This window comes from Ilyonectria robusta, assembly GCF_021365365.1.
Source record: "Ilyonectria robusta strain PMI_751 chromosome Unknown BGZ61scaffold_25, whole genome shotgun sequence".
In the NCBI taxonomy this organism is placed as follows: Eukaryota; Fungi; Ascomycota; class Sordariomycetes; order Hypocreales; family Nectriaceae; genus Ilyonectria; species Ilyonectria robusta.
The window spans coordinates 617,017-633,507 of NW_025764459.1; the positions used below are offsets into that span (position 1 = coordinate 617,017).

General features: G+C 50.0%; 8 protein-coding genes across 8 annotated transcripts; 5 read left to right on the plus strand and 3 right to left on the minus strand.

The window, feature by feature from the left end:
* Nucleotides 1-2,399: 2,399 nt before the first annotated feature.
* Nucleotides 2,400-2,621, plus strand: BGZ61DRAFT_364547 (uncharacterized protein; the record flags this gene model as incomplete). Its single annotated transcript, XM_046241529.1, has 1 exon — nucleotides 2,400-2,621. The coding sequence occupies one exon, from the start codon at nucleotides 2,400-2,402 to the stop codon at nucleotides 2,619-2,621; it is 222 nt and encodes a 73-aa protein (XP_046098486.1).
* A 222-nt stretch (nucleotides 2,622-2,843) lies between these two features.
* BGZ61DRAFT_537832 (RTA1 like protein-domain-containing protein) lies at nucleotides 2,844-3,742 on the minus strand (the record flags this gene model as incomplete). The annotated part of the gene is made up of 2 exons (XM_046254584.1): nucleotides 2,844-3,487; nucleotides 3,544-3,742. The coding sequence occupies 2 exons, from the start codon at nucleotides 3,740-3,742 to the stop codon at nucleotides 2,844-2,846; spliced, it is 843 nt and encodes a 280-aa protein (XP_046098487.1).
* A 1,078-nt stretch (nucleotides 3,743-4,820) lies between these two features.
* On the plus strand, nucleotides 4,821-5,727 carry BGZ61DRAFT_537833 (uncharacterized protein; the record flags this gene model as incomplete). The annotated part of the gene is made up of 2 exons (XM_046254585.1): nucleotides 4,821-4,926; nucleotides 5,009-5,727. The coding sequence occupies 2 exons, from the start codon at nucleotides 4,821-4,823 to the stop codon at nucleotides 5,725-5,727; spliced, it is 825 nt and encodes a 274-aa protein (XP_046098488.1).
* Nucleotides 5,728-5,956: 229 nt separating this feature from the next.
* On the minus strand, nucleotides 5,957-7,282 carry BGZ61DRAFT_364129 (NADPH-dependent methylglyoxal reductase-like protein GRE2; the record flags this gene model as incomplete). The annotated part of the gene is made up of 6 exons (XM_046241491.1): nucleotides 5,957-6,092; nucleotides 6,137-6,328; nucleotides 6,385-6,592; nucleotides 6,660-6,791; nucleotides 6,848-7,143; nucleotides 7,209-7,282. 6 exons carry the CDS (start codon nucleotides 7,280-7,282, stop codon nucleotides 5,957-5,959), a joined length of 1,038 nt encoding a protein of 345 aa, XP_046098489.1.
* Nucleotides 7,283-7,576: 294 nt separating this feature from the next.
* BGZ61DRAFT_509461 (Alpha/Beta hydrolase protein) lies at nucleotides 7,577-10,653 on the plus strand (the record flags this gene model as incomplete). Its single annotated transcript, XM_046252004.1, has 4 exons — nucleotides 7,577-7,594; nucleotides 8,249-8,314; nucleotides 8,479-8,973; nucleotides 9,048-10,653. 4 exons carry the CDS (start codon nucleotides 7,577-7,579, stop codon nucleotides 10,158-10,160), a joined length of 1,692 nt encoding a protein of 563 aa, XP_046098490.1. The 3' UTR covers nucleotides 10,161-10,653.
* A 761-nt stretch (nucleotides 10,654-11,414) lies between these two features.
* On the plus strand, nucleotides 11,415-13,039 carry BGZ61DRAFT_557962 (uncharacterized protein). Its single transcript, XM_046255704.1, has one exon. It carries the CDS (start codon nucleotides 11,693-11,695, stop codon nucleotides 12,968-12,970), a length of 1,278 nt encoding a protein of 425 aa, XP_046098491.1. The 5' UTR covers nucleotides 11,415-11,692; the 3' UTR covers nucleotides 12,971-13,039.
* Nucleotides 13,040-13,048: 9 nt separating this feature from the next.
* BGZ61DRAFT_461020 (uncharacterized protein) lies at nucleotides 13,049-13,666 on the minus strand. Its single transcript, XM_046247085.1, has 2 exons — nucleotides 13,314-13,666; nucleotides 13,049-13,212 (listed from the first exon to the last, which is right to left on the minus strand). Exons 1-2 carry the CDS (start codon nucleotides 13,375-13,377, stop codon nucleotides 13,067-13,069), a joined length of 210 nt encoding a protein of 69 aa, XP_046098492.1. The 5' UTR covers nucleotides 13,378-13,666; the 3' UTR covers nucleotides 13,049-13,066.
* A 98-nt stretch (nucleotides 13,667-13,764) lies between these two features.
* Nucleotides 13,765-15,254, plus strand: BGZ61DRAFT_483577 (mitochondrial carrier domain-containing protein; the record flags this gene model as incomplete). The annotated part of the gene is made up of 8 exons (XM_046249509.1): nucleotides 13,765-14,007; nucleotides 14,061-14,147; nucleotides 14,203-14,329; nucleotides 14,388-14,505; nucleotides 14,563-14,749; nucleotides 14,808-14,979; nucleotides 15,039-15,171; nucleotides 15,230-15,254. The coding sequence occupies 8 exons, from the start codon at nucleotides 13,765-13,767 to the stop codon at nucleotides 15,252-15,254; spliced, it is 1,092 nt and encodes a 363-aa protein (XP_046098493.1).
* Nucleotides 15,255-16,491: the final 1,237 nt, after the last annotated feature.

Sequence of the window (16,491 nt, forward strand, 5' to 3'; positions counted from 1 at the left end):
TAACTACAGGTATTCTTTCTCCATTTGATTTGGCCGAGACATACCCAGTCACTTTGCCGAACTGATCGGTCGGAATATACATTAACGCACCGCCTCGGAGACGCGGAGATACGTTCCTTAGAAGAGATTTACCGTAGCAACTTGACATGCATAGAACGAACTACAGTGCTAATTACAACTGCTTCAAAGAGGAGCCCGAAGCTGAGCTCAAATACAGCAAAAGGATGTCGGAAGAGCAGTAGAGACCTCGGCAAACGTATCCATGAAAGGAGTGATGGCCAAACAGAACTAAATTGGAGCAGTTGGGCAACAAGGACGTTACTTTCATATAACTTCCGCACCCCATACTCAATGCCACTTTAATGTAGTGATAAATTGTTAGAGTAAACGAGTGACTATATAATCTGCTTCTTGCTCCTTCAAGAGTAAGTTGCTTCCGAAATAATAAAGAACACAATTGTAAACGAGTGACATTGCAACCCCATGACAGACAGCTCTGAAGTCGAGGTAGCAGTTATCCGAATTGAAATTCCCAAGGTTCCGAGCCCTTCGACTAGTTGGGGCACGTGAAGGAACTGCGACATCTGGAGCCGACGGCTGTCTGACAGTCCCGGCAGCGTTGGCCGGCCACGGCGCGGCAATTGGCGCAGCTCAGCAGTCCTCCACAAGCATTGTTAGGACAATTGTTCCCCCTCGCACAATCAAGACAGGACTCGGTGGTTGTAGCGTCGACACACAACACGCAGGTGCTGATAACTTGCGGCGCGGCCATAACGCCGGTTGCAATAGCAATGACTGCGGCGGCAATGGAGGCGAATTCGAAGAGCTTCATAGCGGATGATTGGCGTAATTCCAACTCTAACCCAAAGGACCAGGAGCAGGTACTGACTTGAACGAGGTGAGTAAAGAACCAGACGTTTACAATCGTTCCGGGAGGTCCTACCGTATTCGAGAGACGTGGGAGACGCTGGTGGATGCCAGTGATGAGTGTGTGCCTGGAGGCTATTGCTTTCTTGAAAGTGAGTGGGAAGGTACTTATACTTGTGGTCTCCTGGGTTTGGAGACTCAGCTAATATGGTGTTTGCATTTAAGACTTTCTAGGCTAGCTATTGGTCCTGCAGGTTCCAGATACACGGTCAGATTATTGCCACTACACGATATTATTGGTTGACCAGCCCGGGCCCGGTATAGGGAATGAAAACTTCAGAGGGACTTAAATGGGGAAAATCCGCAAGCAGATGAAAACTGGGTTTGGAGACGAGTTAAACGATCTCTTCAATATCCCGGCTCGGAACATAAGGAGGCAGCACTCCGTAAACCAGATGCCGAGCTTCCCGAAATTGGGCGGTTGCATGTCTCACTTCTAGGTAATAAGAAATTTAATTATTAGTACAAACCTTGCCGCAGGTAAAGGGCAATCCCAGTAGGACTGGGTTTTATGTAAGTGTGAACGTAATACTAGTGACATACATATATCATCCGAACGGTTTATAGTGTCGATTCCAAAACGATAATCAATACTTCACTACCTACGATAGAGTAATATAAACTGACCTCAGTGTTCTAAACGATTAATAAATGGAAACTCATGACAGGAGGCTCGCTAGGTGGTGGATACAAAAGAGGCAGGCGATTGGGGCCGGTGACGAAATAGCGGGTAAAAAGGGCTAAAAACCTATGTATAATCTACCTCCACCATACATAGGATAAAACCCACATCAATCAGTAGGCAATAACTATATTAAGCCGCTTATTTTAAACTATGTTCATGGCTCTATTTGGGCATTTTATGGTCTCACACAGATCTACGTACAGCAGTTTAAAGAGAACCCATATCGCAGGCGGTAATTAGTCGAGTAATGTCAACCAAGTAAAGTTAGGCACTGTCGTCGAGTAAACCAAGTCAAGTAAGGGGAATCATCAAGTGAGGGGTCCTATTGTTGCTTTACTTGGTTGATGGACACTGGCAAGACTGGCGGCGCCGCTGGCACCCGGCGCAGGTGGGAAAACTAACGCGGCGAGTTTCCCGTAGCCTACAAGCCTCGCATTGTCAAGTACCGCTGAATCACGGCATGGAAGCACGGAACCGGCTCGGTGCAAAGATTGAGCGAAAAAGATGTTTGATACTGCAGGTGGCAAATAGGTGGCGAAAGGGGGGAGGAAGAGCTCGGGGACGAGCCCCGAGATATATCGACCCAGACCTCAGCCTTTACAGCTTTCTTATTCCCCGGACCTGGGATTTCCAGAGCTTAATTTTCTCAAGCGCAAATTTTAACTAAGTATACTGTTACAAATTTAATATAATAAAATTATTCTAAAGTAATAAATATTTACTACAGTTTAATTAAAAAGTTATATTTTATAAAAATATTTTTTAGTATTTATATTTTAATTATTTCATGGATGCTGCTATTGCGTTTTGCATTATTATTAATCACGATTACATTGAACATCTCAATCAACGTCGACCAGAGGCACTCATAATACTGGCATTCCATGCAGTCATATTGCATTGGAATCGGAACATGTGGACTTTTGGGGATGGAGGACAGTATTTGATCCGAGCAATTACTAGTCATCTCGGGGCCTATTGGGCATGTTGGCTGTGCTGGCCGAATTAAGTTCTGCAAGACGTATCTTCTGATCGAGATCTACCCAATTGCCCTTCTATAGACGAAGCTGGCAAGGACACGCGAGACGGGAGCATCATACCCCGAGCGATGTAGAGTTAGCTACCTTCTATTTATAATAAAGTGCCAAAAAGATGCTGGGAAATTCCATAGCCATCCAGGAATTGCATTTCAATTAGGAAGTGAATAGATTAAGACTAAATTGAGGATGGCTCAAACCTCGTGAAACTCAATTTCCTTCGGCTTGAGTTCACTGGGGAATCTCCATCCGTATAAAATTGTGACGATAAACATAGGAAGAGCGTCGAATATATATAAAGTCCACTCATGAGAGAGAGAATAGCCCGTCTGCCCCTGCGCATACTCAATTACCCTGAAAATAGACCGAACCATAATCAGAGCGCTCACGGCATAGAGCATGATCAGGGTTTGCTCCCAAGGAATGGTAGAATCGAGGGAACGGGGCGTCGGTGCCTGCCTCATCCTTCGATGGAAGATAAGAGCAACAAACATGAAGAAGCCAAACAAAACGACCTGAATGACGAGGCCAGTTAGAATGATCCTCTCACCCCAAGTGGCAAAACCAGCTTTTTGGACCACCATCAACCCTGCGCCGCCTCCCTGGATCATAAACGTGGCGATGTCTCCACCAACGAATATTGCTGTTACCCTGCTTGGCTTGATAAGGGAATATTTGCTGCCTTGAACACCCAAGATGATCCTGCTGAGTGTCATGTAGATAGAGGCGGCGAAGAGGGCCGGGGCGACAAGAATATACATGCTTTGAATGGCGTATGGCATGATTCGACCGGTCTTGTTGTGTGCGGCTGTACGGGCTGCAAAGCCAATAAACTCGACTTATGAAGTATGTCAGTACCGACATGGCGGGTGGATAAGATCAATGGTTCCTCACATAAGCATCCAATTGCGAAGACAATGCAGAAGCGGACCCTGGTCTTCCAGATTTTCCAGCACATGAAGATGAATGAGGCAAGGAAGAGGAGAAGGAAGACGACGGATGCGCCTTGGTTTGGCAGATAGCGCCAGATATAATAGCCGCCTTTGGTTGGATCGACGCCGGGAACGGGCGTCATGAGGTCGTTTGTTGCCATGGTGGCGGCTGCGAAGTGACTCGCACGTGTGCAGACGCAGAAGGGTGAGTATCTTTGAAGCGGGACGGACAACAAGGGTAGTTATGATGTGAAGAAAGCAAGGTTGAGAGTGAGGGGGATGGATTTGAAGACGAATAAAGCTAGCTGTTGGATCAAATGATGACTTATATTCCAATTCTTTTTCCCCCTTCAGTAATATGTTCATTCGTTGACGCGGTATCTCATTTGGTGCTATACTCGTGTTACGGGGAATACGAGTATTCATGATTTCATCCACAGCTAAGAGCTGATAGTGATATGGGGCCATACTGGGCAGCGTGCTTCGCCCCCGCCACCAACAAAAGAAAATGTGCCCCGGACATACCTTATCGCCAGTGGAAGAATGGGCCATTCCCCTGTGTCAAAATAGAGCCCTGGATCAGGGCGGATGCGCAATGTTCCATTCGTTCCTGGGTCTCTTCCCGACCTTGTTTCCACACGATAACAACAAGAGCCTTTGGATCATGGACGAATACAGTCACGTGAAGATTGGCTCACTGTGCAAAATGTTTCGAAGTGGAAAGGTTGTGACTAGGTTAGAGGCGGTATTAGCTAAATTAAGGCGGCGACTGGCATGTCTCAGGAGAGATCACCTACGATTATCCTCCTTGGGTATTCCATCGTCTACGAACGCTGTTCCGCCTTGACCGTGCCTATTTCCCCACGTCCCTGACGGGCAAGCATATCCTTTGTCGTAGCATGCCTCACGTTTTAGGCGTGAATTGTAACGCCGCTTAACCATGTATGTAATAGTCAGTCTCATCGATACCGAGTTTATTTATGGGGCGGGCGACCATGACTCGGATTCAAGCTTTATCTGAGCATCGACCCTCGGAATGACCGAACGAATACTCGTATTCATACAACCCCTGAGAAAGCTGCGTCACCTCGCTAGCTAAGCCCCATTCAGTCTTCACACGATACATCCAACTCCTGCTCAGCAGCACTTCTGATTCGATCTGGTATTCCAATTGCCATGTCCCGCCCGATGGAGCTGCCAGCCGACCCAGCCTCATCCTCAATGGTAGTGGTGGAAACCATGCCGCAGCTACTGGATGCGCACAATCCAACCGAGGACTGGACCGGCGTGACCAGCGCAGCCACCAGGAGAAAGCTGCAGAACCGCCTCAACCAGCGGGCCCATCGTCAGTGCTCTACGATCGTTCTCTACGGCCGTTCTCTATTGCGTCCATTATCGTAGCTAACAGGTCTCGTCATGTAATACAGGACGTCGGAAGCAAGCTGACGTTGAGGCGGCACAGCACCATTTACAGCATTGGGAAATGGGTGGCCAACAACGCAATGGATACATCAACGAGCAAATGGCCCTGCGAGTAGTAGCAGGGGGTTTCATGCTGGTCTGCCCCGTGAGACGCGAACGCGTCCACAGCCTGGCACGGAAAGCATATGAGGCCTACAGCCTCCGCTCCCCACGGCCCAGCAACCTGCCCGCCCTGATCCGGATCAACATCCTCAACGCAGTGGCGCGCAACGCCTCCGCCCTCGGCTTTCCAGTTGAGGGCCTATGCCACGACGACTTCATCTCGCCCTTCAACCAGCTGGGCCCCCACGTGCCCAACTCACCCATACTGTCCTGCCCGGCAAGCCTTCGACCAACCGAGCTGCAGCTGGCCGTGACGCATCACCCCTGGATCGATCTGTTCCCTGTGCCTCGCATGCGCGACAACGTGCTGAGCGCGGTGGTGGCCGGTCTCGTCGACGAAGACGAGCTGTGTGCCGACCTCGTGAACACGGACGAGGGCCACACAGAGAGGCCGACTCTTATCGTCTGGGGAGAGTCGTGGGATCCTCTCGGCTGGGAGGCCACAGTCCCGTTCTTACGCAAGTGGGGTTGGCTAACGCGTGGATGTCCAGAGATCTGGGCGGCAACGAACACCTGGCGCGAGACGAGGGGCGAGAAGAGGCTTGTGTTTGGAGCCGGTTAGGGGTTTAGGGGTGCCGGCTTGAGGCAATTTGAGATGTAGGCTATTTAGAGCTTATTTATGTGTGCTATGGCACTGCCTGGGAATGTGGATTCAAACAACGGCCAGTGTGATTGCTACAAAACACATAAGAAGGCATTCCTGCCCTGGCCTCGACGCCAGGCCGAGTAGGCCATGTTACCCACACTCAGTCTTTCCCTTCCTGCTCGGCGTATATAAGCAGCACCAAGCCTTACTCCCCTACGGACTGGAAAGACCGAATCGTATCCACAATGCAGTCCTCGAAGGATCGGTATTTGAGGCCCAGGATGTCGATGCTCCGCTCGTTGTTGATCTTGAACACGCCGCCTTCGGGCAGATCTAGTAGACTATTAGAACTGGGAAATCCGTACCATATGCTTCTGTGTAGAACTTACCACCTCCCTTGGCTGACTCAGACGGCAGCACAGAGTGATACTCGGGGAAATTCTGACGGATAATGTCCACAATCTTGCGGTTAGAGAAGTAGCCTGCTGTGACAAAGAATCGCTTGCCGGCTGCCTCAACTGTCTCAGCCGCAAGAACGTGAGCTAGCGCCGCGTCTCGGACGTCTATCCATATAGGACTCTGTAATTGCTCTCTGTCAGCTATTGGGCGTGCTTCAAACGGAGGGGCCGGCACTTTACCATTGTGGGAGGAATCTCCTCCTTTGGCGGTCCCGTGATGAAGCTGCGGATGTATTGGCTGGACGTGTTTAGGGAATTGAGAGAGCTGAGGCTCTGCACAGCAGGGCCGAAGACCAGCGGCGGATTGATGGTGGAAAGGCTGAAGTTGGGCTTCGCCGTCTCCACGAAGTCCCAAGCCGCCTTCTCGGCGAATGCCTTGCTTGCTGCGAGCACCCATCGTCAGTCACATTCGCTATTCCCGAAACATACGAGCATTAGAAGCCGACAAACCTTGGTACCCTCTGGCAGGGTTTTCGACAGCTTGCTCTTGCGTCAAAGGATTCCAATCCTCTTCGGAATAGGTATGCTCCGGCCACAAGCCCTTGAATGGGTTGGTGATGGCGCCAAAGGAAGATGTAATGACTTGTTCGCATTTAGCAGCGGCGCCAGACAATGGACAAGAATGGTGTAATACATACCCACCCTCTTCACAGTCGGGGCATTCTTGGCAATGGCCTTGAGGATCCCCGTGGTGCCAACGATGGCAGGATCAAGGAGATCTTTCTGGACATCCGTGACATTATAATGGAAAGGGCTGGCGGTGTGAATGACGGCCTCGAAGGGGGGCTCGGAGACAACAGCAGAATCGAAGGCATCGAGGCGAGCAATGTCGGGAACAATGGCGAAGTCGAGCCTGTCTTTCCCGACATCCGGATGGGCCTTCTTGATGTTCTCTGCCTTGTCGAGGCTTCGTACCGTGGTGACGACGGAGTGTCTGTAATGCGAATGGGTCAGCAATTGTGAGAGGACAAGTTTCTTTACTCTCAAGCGTGTACGCACCCTCGGCTCAGAAGAATCTCGAGGACATGGGTAGCGATGAAGCCACTGCCGCCTGTGAGGAGGACTCGAGTCATGTTGAAGGTGGTGGTAGGATGTTCTGGATTGCGTTGCAGGCACGAGAGTGTAAAGTTTTTTGATGAATTCTTGGCGGCCGGGGACGTCGAGGGTTTATGTATTCGATCCGGCTCCAGCTCTTGGTCCAAAGCATTCACTCCCAAGGTCTCTTGATGTATGGATGACGAGGGATGCCCAAGCCAAGTTACTATATTCGGTATAGTTCCGGTGGGTCCGCTAGCAGTCAGCAAAGTGCACTAGCGCCAACATAGCCTTTGAAGCCTTATCCACTTATCGTCCCGCATATTATCTCCATGATTTATCTCCATCATGTATCTCCATGGCCCGCGATGCTGGAACCAGGGCAGCCATGTCGACATCTTTTTCTTCAAACAATATTGAGCTCTGCTTGGGATAGATCTCAGAGACAAAAAAAAAAGATTAGATTTAATGGCAGACATGTTCTACTCTAATTGTCAGCTTGTTAACCTCGAGTCTGGTCAAGAGGGAGGAGAGTCGACGATTCCATCGTGCCATCCTAGGTATGACCAGGGGACCAGGGAACCAGGGCCAAAATTAGCTCACTTTGAAACGGCAGGTACTATGCTATATGCCGGTAATCGTCCATGTATTTCGCCGATGCGCCGGCTTGGTATACCAGTCCGCAAGGCCAAGGAAGGAGACATGACGTTGTTTGGTCGTCAACATCATGTCCATAGCTGACATCCCCGGCATCTCCGTGATGCGAAGCCGAGGTAATTAAGGGGTAGATACGGTGGCCAAGATGACGTGGAACATGGCTGCGCAAAAGGGCAAAATCTCAGTCCAAGTGTCACAATAAAAAGGTGGCCAAGCTCCTCCTCGAGTCCTCGTCTTCCTCGACTCCATCACTTCAGAGCTCGCCACTTCACCATCTCTTTCTTACTACAGTCACCATCATGAAGTTTTCTGGTATTCAGTCAGTCTGGCTGTTGCTGGCACTTAAGGCGGCTGCAGCTCCTGCGACTTCTGATAATGGGCCAGCCAAACTCCCCATTATAGACCTGGGTTATGTATGGCGACAACCACGAAGCCGGGAAGTTTAGGACTGATATTTTCTCTCAGGAACGCCACCAAGCCATCAGCTTCAATGTACAGACGCCCGGGTTGCCACCCCCTAATCCCCCCATCTTCAAGTAAAAGCTCGTCAATTGACAACTGTTTTATCGACTTTTAGGAAACCGAGAGAACCTACAACTTCTCAAACATCCGTTACGCCCAGGCTCCTGTGGGAGACCTCCGCTTCCGCGCACCAGTTCCGCTCAAGGGTCATAGTAAGCATCTCAACACTGGTTCTGTAGGCAGCATCTGCCCGCAGCCAGCCTCGTTGCTCAGCAATCCTGCTCTGGTACAGTGGATTTCGGCATACATACAGGGCACAATGCTGGACTACGACCAGCTGGAACAGGAGTATGCGAACCGAAGCTCGCCTGCCTCGTCATCTGACCCTCGCGTCACGGAGGACTGTCTGTTCCTCGACGTCGTCGTGCCCAAGAAGATCTTTGATAGGCGGGGCACTGGCTCCGGGGCTCCTGTGCTCGTGTGGATCCACGGCGGCGGTTATGTCGTTGGTGAGAAGACGGGCTTCGGACGGTACAACCCTGCAGGCATGATCCAGGCGAGTCGTGACGCTGGAGATAATGGGTTCATCTTTGTAGCCATCAACTACAGAGTAAGCCACGTTCTCCCTCATGCCCACAACTTGTGTCTTGACCAAATTTCGGAGTCGCTGACCATGTCTTACAGCTCGGTTCATTCGGTTTCTTGGCTGGATCAACTCTACAGAAGGATGGAACACCAAATGCGGGACTCCTCGACCAGCGAGCGGCACTGGACTGGGTGAAGAAGAACATTCACCTGTTCGGAGGGTCCTCCCATCGGGTCACCGTCATGGGCGAGTCAGCAGGCGGAGGGTCAATTCTCAACCAGCTGACCGCGTACGGAGGCTCCAAAGGACCCGTCCCGTTCCAGCGGATCATCACGCAGTCTGCAGGCATTCAACCTGCCGCCTCGGCAGAGTCACTGGAGTTGTCTCTGCAGACCCTCTTTGCCGCCTTGAACGTGTCGACAATGGAGGAACTCCGCGCCGTGCCCTTGACAACCCTCAACGCCGCGAACACCCTCCTTACCAGCACGCAGAGGCTGGGTTTCTTCGGACCCGCCGTTGACGGCACCTTCGTACCGGAGCCACTCTCGGCGCTGTTGGCGCGCGGGGACTTTGACCAGTCCGTGACGGCGCTCATCGGCATGAACTCCCACGAAGGCATCCTTTTCTCAGACCCGACGGTTGGGTCGTCTGCGGCCTACTCGGCGTACATCCGCAACATGATACCAGGAATCTCAAACGCCAGCGCCTCGCATATCGAAGAGGTGCTCTACCCAGAGGTGTTTGATGGCTCCTACGGATACACGAGCCAATTTGAGCGTGGCCTCATTACCTTCCAGGAGCTATTCTTCACGTGCAACTCGCCGATACTGTCTTGGGGTTTGCAGAATCGCACAGACAACTACGTGTTCGCCGTCCCGCCGGGTGTCCACGCGCAGGACGTTCCTTATACATTCTACAACGGTCCGGAGACTAGAGTCGGCGGCATTACGCCCCCGCCGACGACGTCGGCCGAGATTAGCATCGCAGGAATTCTGCAGAGCTGGATCGCGACTTTTGTTACGCGAGGCACCCCACGTGCTGATGGTGTGCGATCGTTCAGGCCGTACGGGTCTGATGCGAACGTGTTGGTTATGGGAGTGAATGCTACATCCAACGCCCCAGATATCTCCAGGGGTATTGATGCAGCTTTTGTGCCTGGGCGTTGCGCTTGGTTGTCTCAGGCGATTACCGAAAACACATTTCTTGAGTGAAGGGACGAGACAGGAGGGAGTGGGCACGAGGTGACGAGGATAAGGGGCCAAGTGTGAAGATAGCCAGTGTACGTATATGATTCTTATTTAGCAGAGCTGTGGACCTCCAATTTTGTAACGCACAGCGCAGGCCATTAGAAGTAGAAACTATTGATATAGATAAGGGAACTCGGCGGGACCCTGTAGTTTCCAAGAGCTGTTATCGTAGGTGCTTGATATTATGTGTTATCCACCATATTATATACACAAAGGACACGGGACTTTATCGCCTCAGAATGATTAGTCCTGTCGCTAAATTCACAAGGTCGTTGTTGTCCGTAGAAATTGACACATTTCGTGTTTTGATCAAGATTTGGAAGGCGACAGGAATCCAACCTATATTTTCGCACTGAATCCGAGTTGTCCTGGAAAACTTGTCATGATGAAGCCCATGGCGATGTTGCGTGGTAGTGCTGTAGGGTAGCATCAATCGCATCTGGACAGTCAGTCTTAGGTTGAGCTAGCTGACAGCGCTCACCACAGTCGCGACAAGTTTTAGCAAAACAACCGAATGATCATTCAGAGTGTTCAAAAGACATTTGGGTTGTAGGCATATCTCGTCATCGAGTAACATGAAATAGACTCCACGTGGATGTCAAGTTCCAGATATCCGTCAGTCACTTGATGCAGCCTGCCTCACAGGGAAACTTCAACAGATACTTTAACCAGATCAGGACTAAGCAGAGTAATCTTTTGCTGCAAGAGGAGGGGTTCTAACTGGCCGACCCGTGTGAGTCATTGCCTAAACCCTTCGAAGCAATTTAGACAATGCAACCGCAAATTAGATTGCGTCATTTGCCATCTGACAAATCCACTTGGCTCGTGGATGGCTGGATATTGATTGTACCTGTTAATCCCGGTCTGTCCAGGCTGCAATTAAATATCCACCCGCTGACCCATACATAACCCCAAACCCCCTCTTAAACCCTGTCCAGCGCCCTCCTAAGACATTTGTTCATCGAGGTCCCGCCGTCAGATGTGAGAAATATCGGATGTCGGGTTCTCATTCTTCGTGTTTATCAAACTCACAAGCTTCAGCCTTGACGGACGCTCATGGTTTGGCATCGCCAATCAAGGGTATATAGAAAGCACTGTATATCTATCTCGTTGGTGGAGCGAGAGTCGAAGCAAAAATTTCAGAGAACATTACGAATGAACTAGGCAACCGCCTTGAAATCGGGGTCATAATACTCCGAGGGTGGTATGGTGTCACCAACTGCACCGCACCATTAGCGGTGATGGTGGGTACAATTGGATGACGCAGCTCACGTTGCTGGATGCCTCTGTCAGCTTGCGTGTCCGCGTGAGTCAATGATCCCAGCTGCATCTACCTAATTGTTTAGCATGAGGACTATTAGTCTCTACCACTGCATTAAATTAGTAAAAGGTTCCATTTCCTCAGGCATCATCCCTTCACATTTTCCTCGCTTTGACCAAGCTCCTCGTTCATATCGACTAGACGAAACGCTGAGATCCAGCAAGCAATACTGGATATGCAGTCAACTCAGTGGGATATCAAAGCCTTCGGCTTGAAGCTCAAGAACCACCGCCGAAACCAAGACCTCAGCATCAACTTGCACCACGATTACACATCAAAGGTGTACACTTCTGGATCACTTATCGCAGGTGAACTCGCTATCACACCCAGGAAAGATGTCAGATTTGATCTGGTGCGGATTTGCCTTTCGGGAGACGGGAGTGTTCTTCACGAAGACATAGGCACAACCTCGGTTGTGCGGTTCAGTTTCCTCGACATCGAAATGCCCATTCCCTTGGCTGCCCTGCCCGAGTCCAGAGTTTTTGAAGCTGGACAAGAGTACAAAATCCCATTCGAGTTTGTAGTGCCGTATCAGCTTGCGGCTGCATCGTGTTCTCACCTCACTACGTCGCAGTCATTAAGAGATCACCACTTGCATTTGCCACCCAGCATGGGAAAATGGGAAAAGGCCAATATGACCCCCGATACAACTGAGATCCAGTACAAAGTCAAAGCCTCCGTGATGAGATACGCTCGAGCTGACTCCAAGACTGAACCCTCCCCAGTCATGGGGACCAGCAAGAGCATCTTTGTCATTCCATCGTCACAAGAAGATCCACCACTGAGTCTCAGTAAACTCGACTCCTTGTACACCACAAACAAGAAGGTCACCATCAGAAAAAGTTTGCTTTCAAAGGCGCTTGGCAGTGTAAGCGCTGTGGCTACAGAAGCCGCGACTATCTATCTTGGCTCCGATGGACGCACCGCCACTTCGTCCACAGTCGGTGTAGCTCTTGTGTACGATCCTCTCGAGACCGGCTCCTCGCCTCCGGCGATCGGTCACGCATCAGCGAAGATCATCTCACACACATGGTCGCATGGGAGAGCAGTCAGCCTTTTCCCGAATCTGGGTCCGGCGATGATATCAGACTCATCTAACGTCTCGGTGGAGTTGAAGCCCGCAAACCCTTGTGTATGGGTACAACATATGGGAATCAGCGGTGGTGATGAAACTGACGGGTCACCACCACTTCCATTTTACTCGAGCCACATGGAAGCTTCGTTTGAACTTCCCATGTCGACGCATGCGTTTACACCAACGTTTCATTCGTGTTTCATTTCACGGGCATACTCAGTCAAATTGGATGTCTGTGTTGGTGGTCAGTCCATTGTATTGAGTGTCCCTCTTCAAATAGTGATGCATGGATTGCCTGAGAAGTCGCATTCTGACGGTGCTCCCCCAAGTTTCGAGGAGGCTTATGAATCTTCACAGCGGAGTAGATATAGTGGCTAAATAGGATATTACAGATAAAGTGAGATAATTTCTAGTTATATTAAATATAAGAATTGGGTATACAGGAAATCTAACCTTCTTTTCTGGACAACCTTCTTAGTCCCATTTGTCTCGGTGAAATACAGGGTAGGGGCTCGATCGGATGGAGACGAGCTGTAACCATATCTGGCCATGGCTGTCGGCAAGCGCAAGGTCGCGACGGTTGACACGGAGCTTTATGTCCAAATGGATGGGAAGAGTGTCTGGGATAAAAAAGAGATGAGTCAGATGAGCGGATTTGTCTGCCCATAGTGTTGAACATTTTATACCGAGAGTTGGTGATGATTGGACTATGGAGCCGCACCTTTATCGTAGAACTCACAGATCCACCACGAATCAACATCCGGGTCGGATGGTGTCTGTCTCATCTAGTCCCTTAAGGCCTCGATGCGATGCTGTTATCTGGGATCGGGATTCGACGCCCTTTGGAGGTTGCTGACACTGCGTGTCAGAAGTGCGAGTCAGGCCGCGTTTGGCTTAACGCTGAACATGAAATGCAATTTTTATCGACTTTGAAAGCAATTTTGATCCTGTTGAGGTCTTGAAGTGAGTTAGTAAGCTAGACTATTGTTTGTTTCGGAGATAAAACGACGCCATCGGCTATCTAATCACGCAAGCATTGGCTTAAGTCATCAGCATTCATCCACCCATGCGGGGAATAATTGGCGCAGCGAGACCTTCCCTCTCTCTCTCTCTCTCACTATCACTCGCACAGCCCTTATCGACTTAGCTACTAACGCAAAGATAGCTGCGTCATGGCCTCCGACACAGATCCATTCAATGCGTCAGAGCGCGGTGAACAAGAACCGCTGCTTGGCGCCTCTCAGCGTCCCCTGCTTGAGGACGAACGACCCGTTTCACCAAAGCCCCAGCACGAGGAAGCGACGAGAGACCAATCTGCGTGGAAGAGATCCGCGTGGAAAATCGTGTGGGCTGTTTTGGCGATTTTTGTACTGGCGATTTTCATCAAAGGGTGGATTGATGCGAAGGACACTGACGTGAGAGGCTTCCCATAAGTTTTTCCTGCTCATTCGCTAATCATTCGTGGTAGTTTGATCTGAAGGGTGCCCTAAAGAGAGCGCTCGGCGGAGGTCTCAGTGGAGCTGCAGCCATGGTCTTGCAGGTTTTACTCCTGATGGTATGCCAATATTTCTCTATCGCAAACACATCTTTGAGTCTAACCGGTGTCAAAGCCTCTTCGAACTATTATGAATTACCAATATCGCCATGGCTCCTCATTCCGCCCCGCAACAAAAGATCTGTATGAGGAACAAGGTGTAAGGCGTTTCTATCAAGGCATCGGGGCCGCTCTTGTCCAAGGTGTGTCCCTTTCCCGTTATCGACGCTTGTGCGGTGCATGTTCTGATATGTACTTTAGGCCCTGTTTCCAGGTTTGGTGATACTGCAGCCAACGCTGGCATCTTGGCCTTGCTCGAATCAAATCCCTATCTCAACAAAATGCCATCACTGATCAAAACCATATTCGCTTCTCTCTGGTATACATCTTTCTCCGTCCCTTGACAATTGATTCGTGGCTGAGACAGAGTTCATAGTGCTGCATGCTTTCGGATGATTCTCACACCCATTGACACGCTCAAGACGACTCTTCAGGCGCAGGGGGCCAGCGGAACAGCCATATTACGCCGCCGTATAAAGACTTACGGGCTCGGAAGTTTATGGTGGGGAGCTCTCGCAACGGCTGCCGCCACCTTCGTTGGACACTATCCTTGGTTTGCTACTGTGAGCAGCCTTCAAGCCTCGACACTGTCGTGATACGTGCTCACTGACAAAACCCTAGTACAACCTCTTGACCGATATAATTGCCGAGCCACCGAAACACCCACTTGCCTGGTGGCTATTGCGCTTGGCCTTCATCGGATTCTGTGCGTCAATCGTCTCAGACTCTGTCTCAAACTCGCTGAGAGTGGTTAAGACGTACCGTCAGGTCAATGAGACGAAAGTTTCGTACTGTGAGTATTGACTTGAATCCTATGCAAAGCCCAGAGCTGGTATTAATATTGTCTTCCAGCGGAAGCAGCGCGGTCGATCGTTCGTCAAGACGGAATTGTCGGTCTCTTCGGCCGGGGGCTCAAGACACGTATTTTGGCCAACGGCATGCAAGGCTTAATGTTCTCCATATTATGGAAGCTCTTTTTAGACCTGTCAGTGGCTTTACTTCCCATTCATCCCTTGACTCAGCTAATGATGAACGATGTGAAGGTGGGAGAAGAAAACTAAATCCTGATGAAATGAACGGTTGTGGACTTAATGTTGTGCTGAGCTCCACTCAGTGCAGGACATCGTTCAAGTTCCAATCACGAATTTATCACCGAGTTCCAGCTTGTAGATATCTTGTCGGTGCTGATAACACACAGATTAGACAAAATAATAGTTGACGAGAGAGTCGGTGTCAAATTATCTACGTTTCTCATATTTGGATATCTACTTTGAAACGGGACATGGTTATGTTGAAGGGGCTTGTCTGTTATATCGCTGTTACCAGCGTTTTGAAATGTCCAATGTCAATACAGTGCTCCAGAGCCTCGTTAGAGCTTTGTCTACATAATGCGTGCTTATTTACAAAGAAAGATTGTTTGGAACACACAATCACAACAGTGATCGATGATCCAAAGGGGGCCGATCCAAGCGCATCAAGAATCAGATCATCTTATCCGGGTTTTTCACCTAGGCTGTCGCGCTAGCTCGTTTCGTGCCTGAGTACCCTGTCGAGGATGAGTGCATTTTCAGAATGCGAGACCTGGGCAAGACTGGCGAAATACCGTTTTATCTCATATACGCCACCCAAATCCTCCCTCGACGTTCATCACACGACTAGGGAGCTTGATTGCGATGCATTTTACGCACTAAGAGTGCACACTACTACAATGGAAAACGACCTTGGTCGCCACATTCAGTTCCATAGGAACTCGAAGATACCTAGGCAGCTGGCCTGCTGCAAATGAGCGCGCTGTCCGCTAATTCCAAATTCGGTCAAGACTCAGCCTTCCTTGTGAAGGAAAAAGACGTGAAAAAGGCTGAGCACCTAGTCGGAGAGTCCGAGAGATATCGCATAGTCTTTCTAAATTAAACAGCCTAAATCAGGCATATTATACCTCACATCAGCTCTCGATCTAATAACAGTTACATACCTCATCACCCCCTCTTTCTTAGAGACGGGGAGCCTGTAATCACGTGCTAGAGTCAGCCCACCAGGTACGTTGGGCTTTCGTTAGGCTCTGTGCGGTGCTCACATTTCATCTATCATCGCATCCATCCCTTCCCCTACTATTCAAACAGATGCTCTGAGTCTTTAGTCCACGCATAGTGACCGAGCTTAGCAATAGGATCCAGCGGTGATTTTCAGCAACCCTCGACCAGGTACGGGCATACCGTATCCGCGTTGTTTGTGCAGATGAGTGCCCGATGCTGACGTTCTTGTTATTTTATAGAGCCTGATGACCTTTGATCTCCCTCCGAGACGT

Coding starts and splice junctions, on each gene's coding strand:
- BGZ61DRAFT_557962 (XM_046255704.1), top strand. CDS start 11,693: ATGCAGTCAACTCAGTGGGATATCAAAGCCTTCGGCTTGAAGCTCAAG.
- BGZ61DRAFT_461020 (XM_046247085.1), bottom strand. CDS start 13,377: ATGAGACAGACACCATCCGACCCGGATGTTGATTCGTGGTGGATCTGT. Junction 13,213..13,313: donor CTGTGAGTTCTACGATAAAG/GTGCGGCTCCAT, acceptor TTTTTATCCCAG/ACACTCTTCCCATCCATTTG.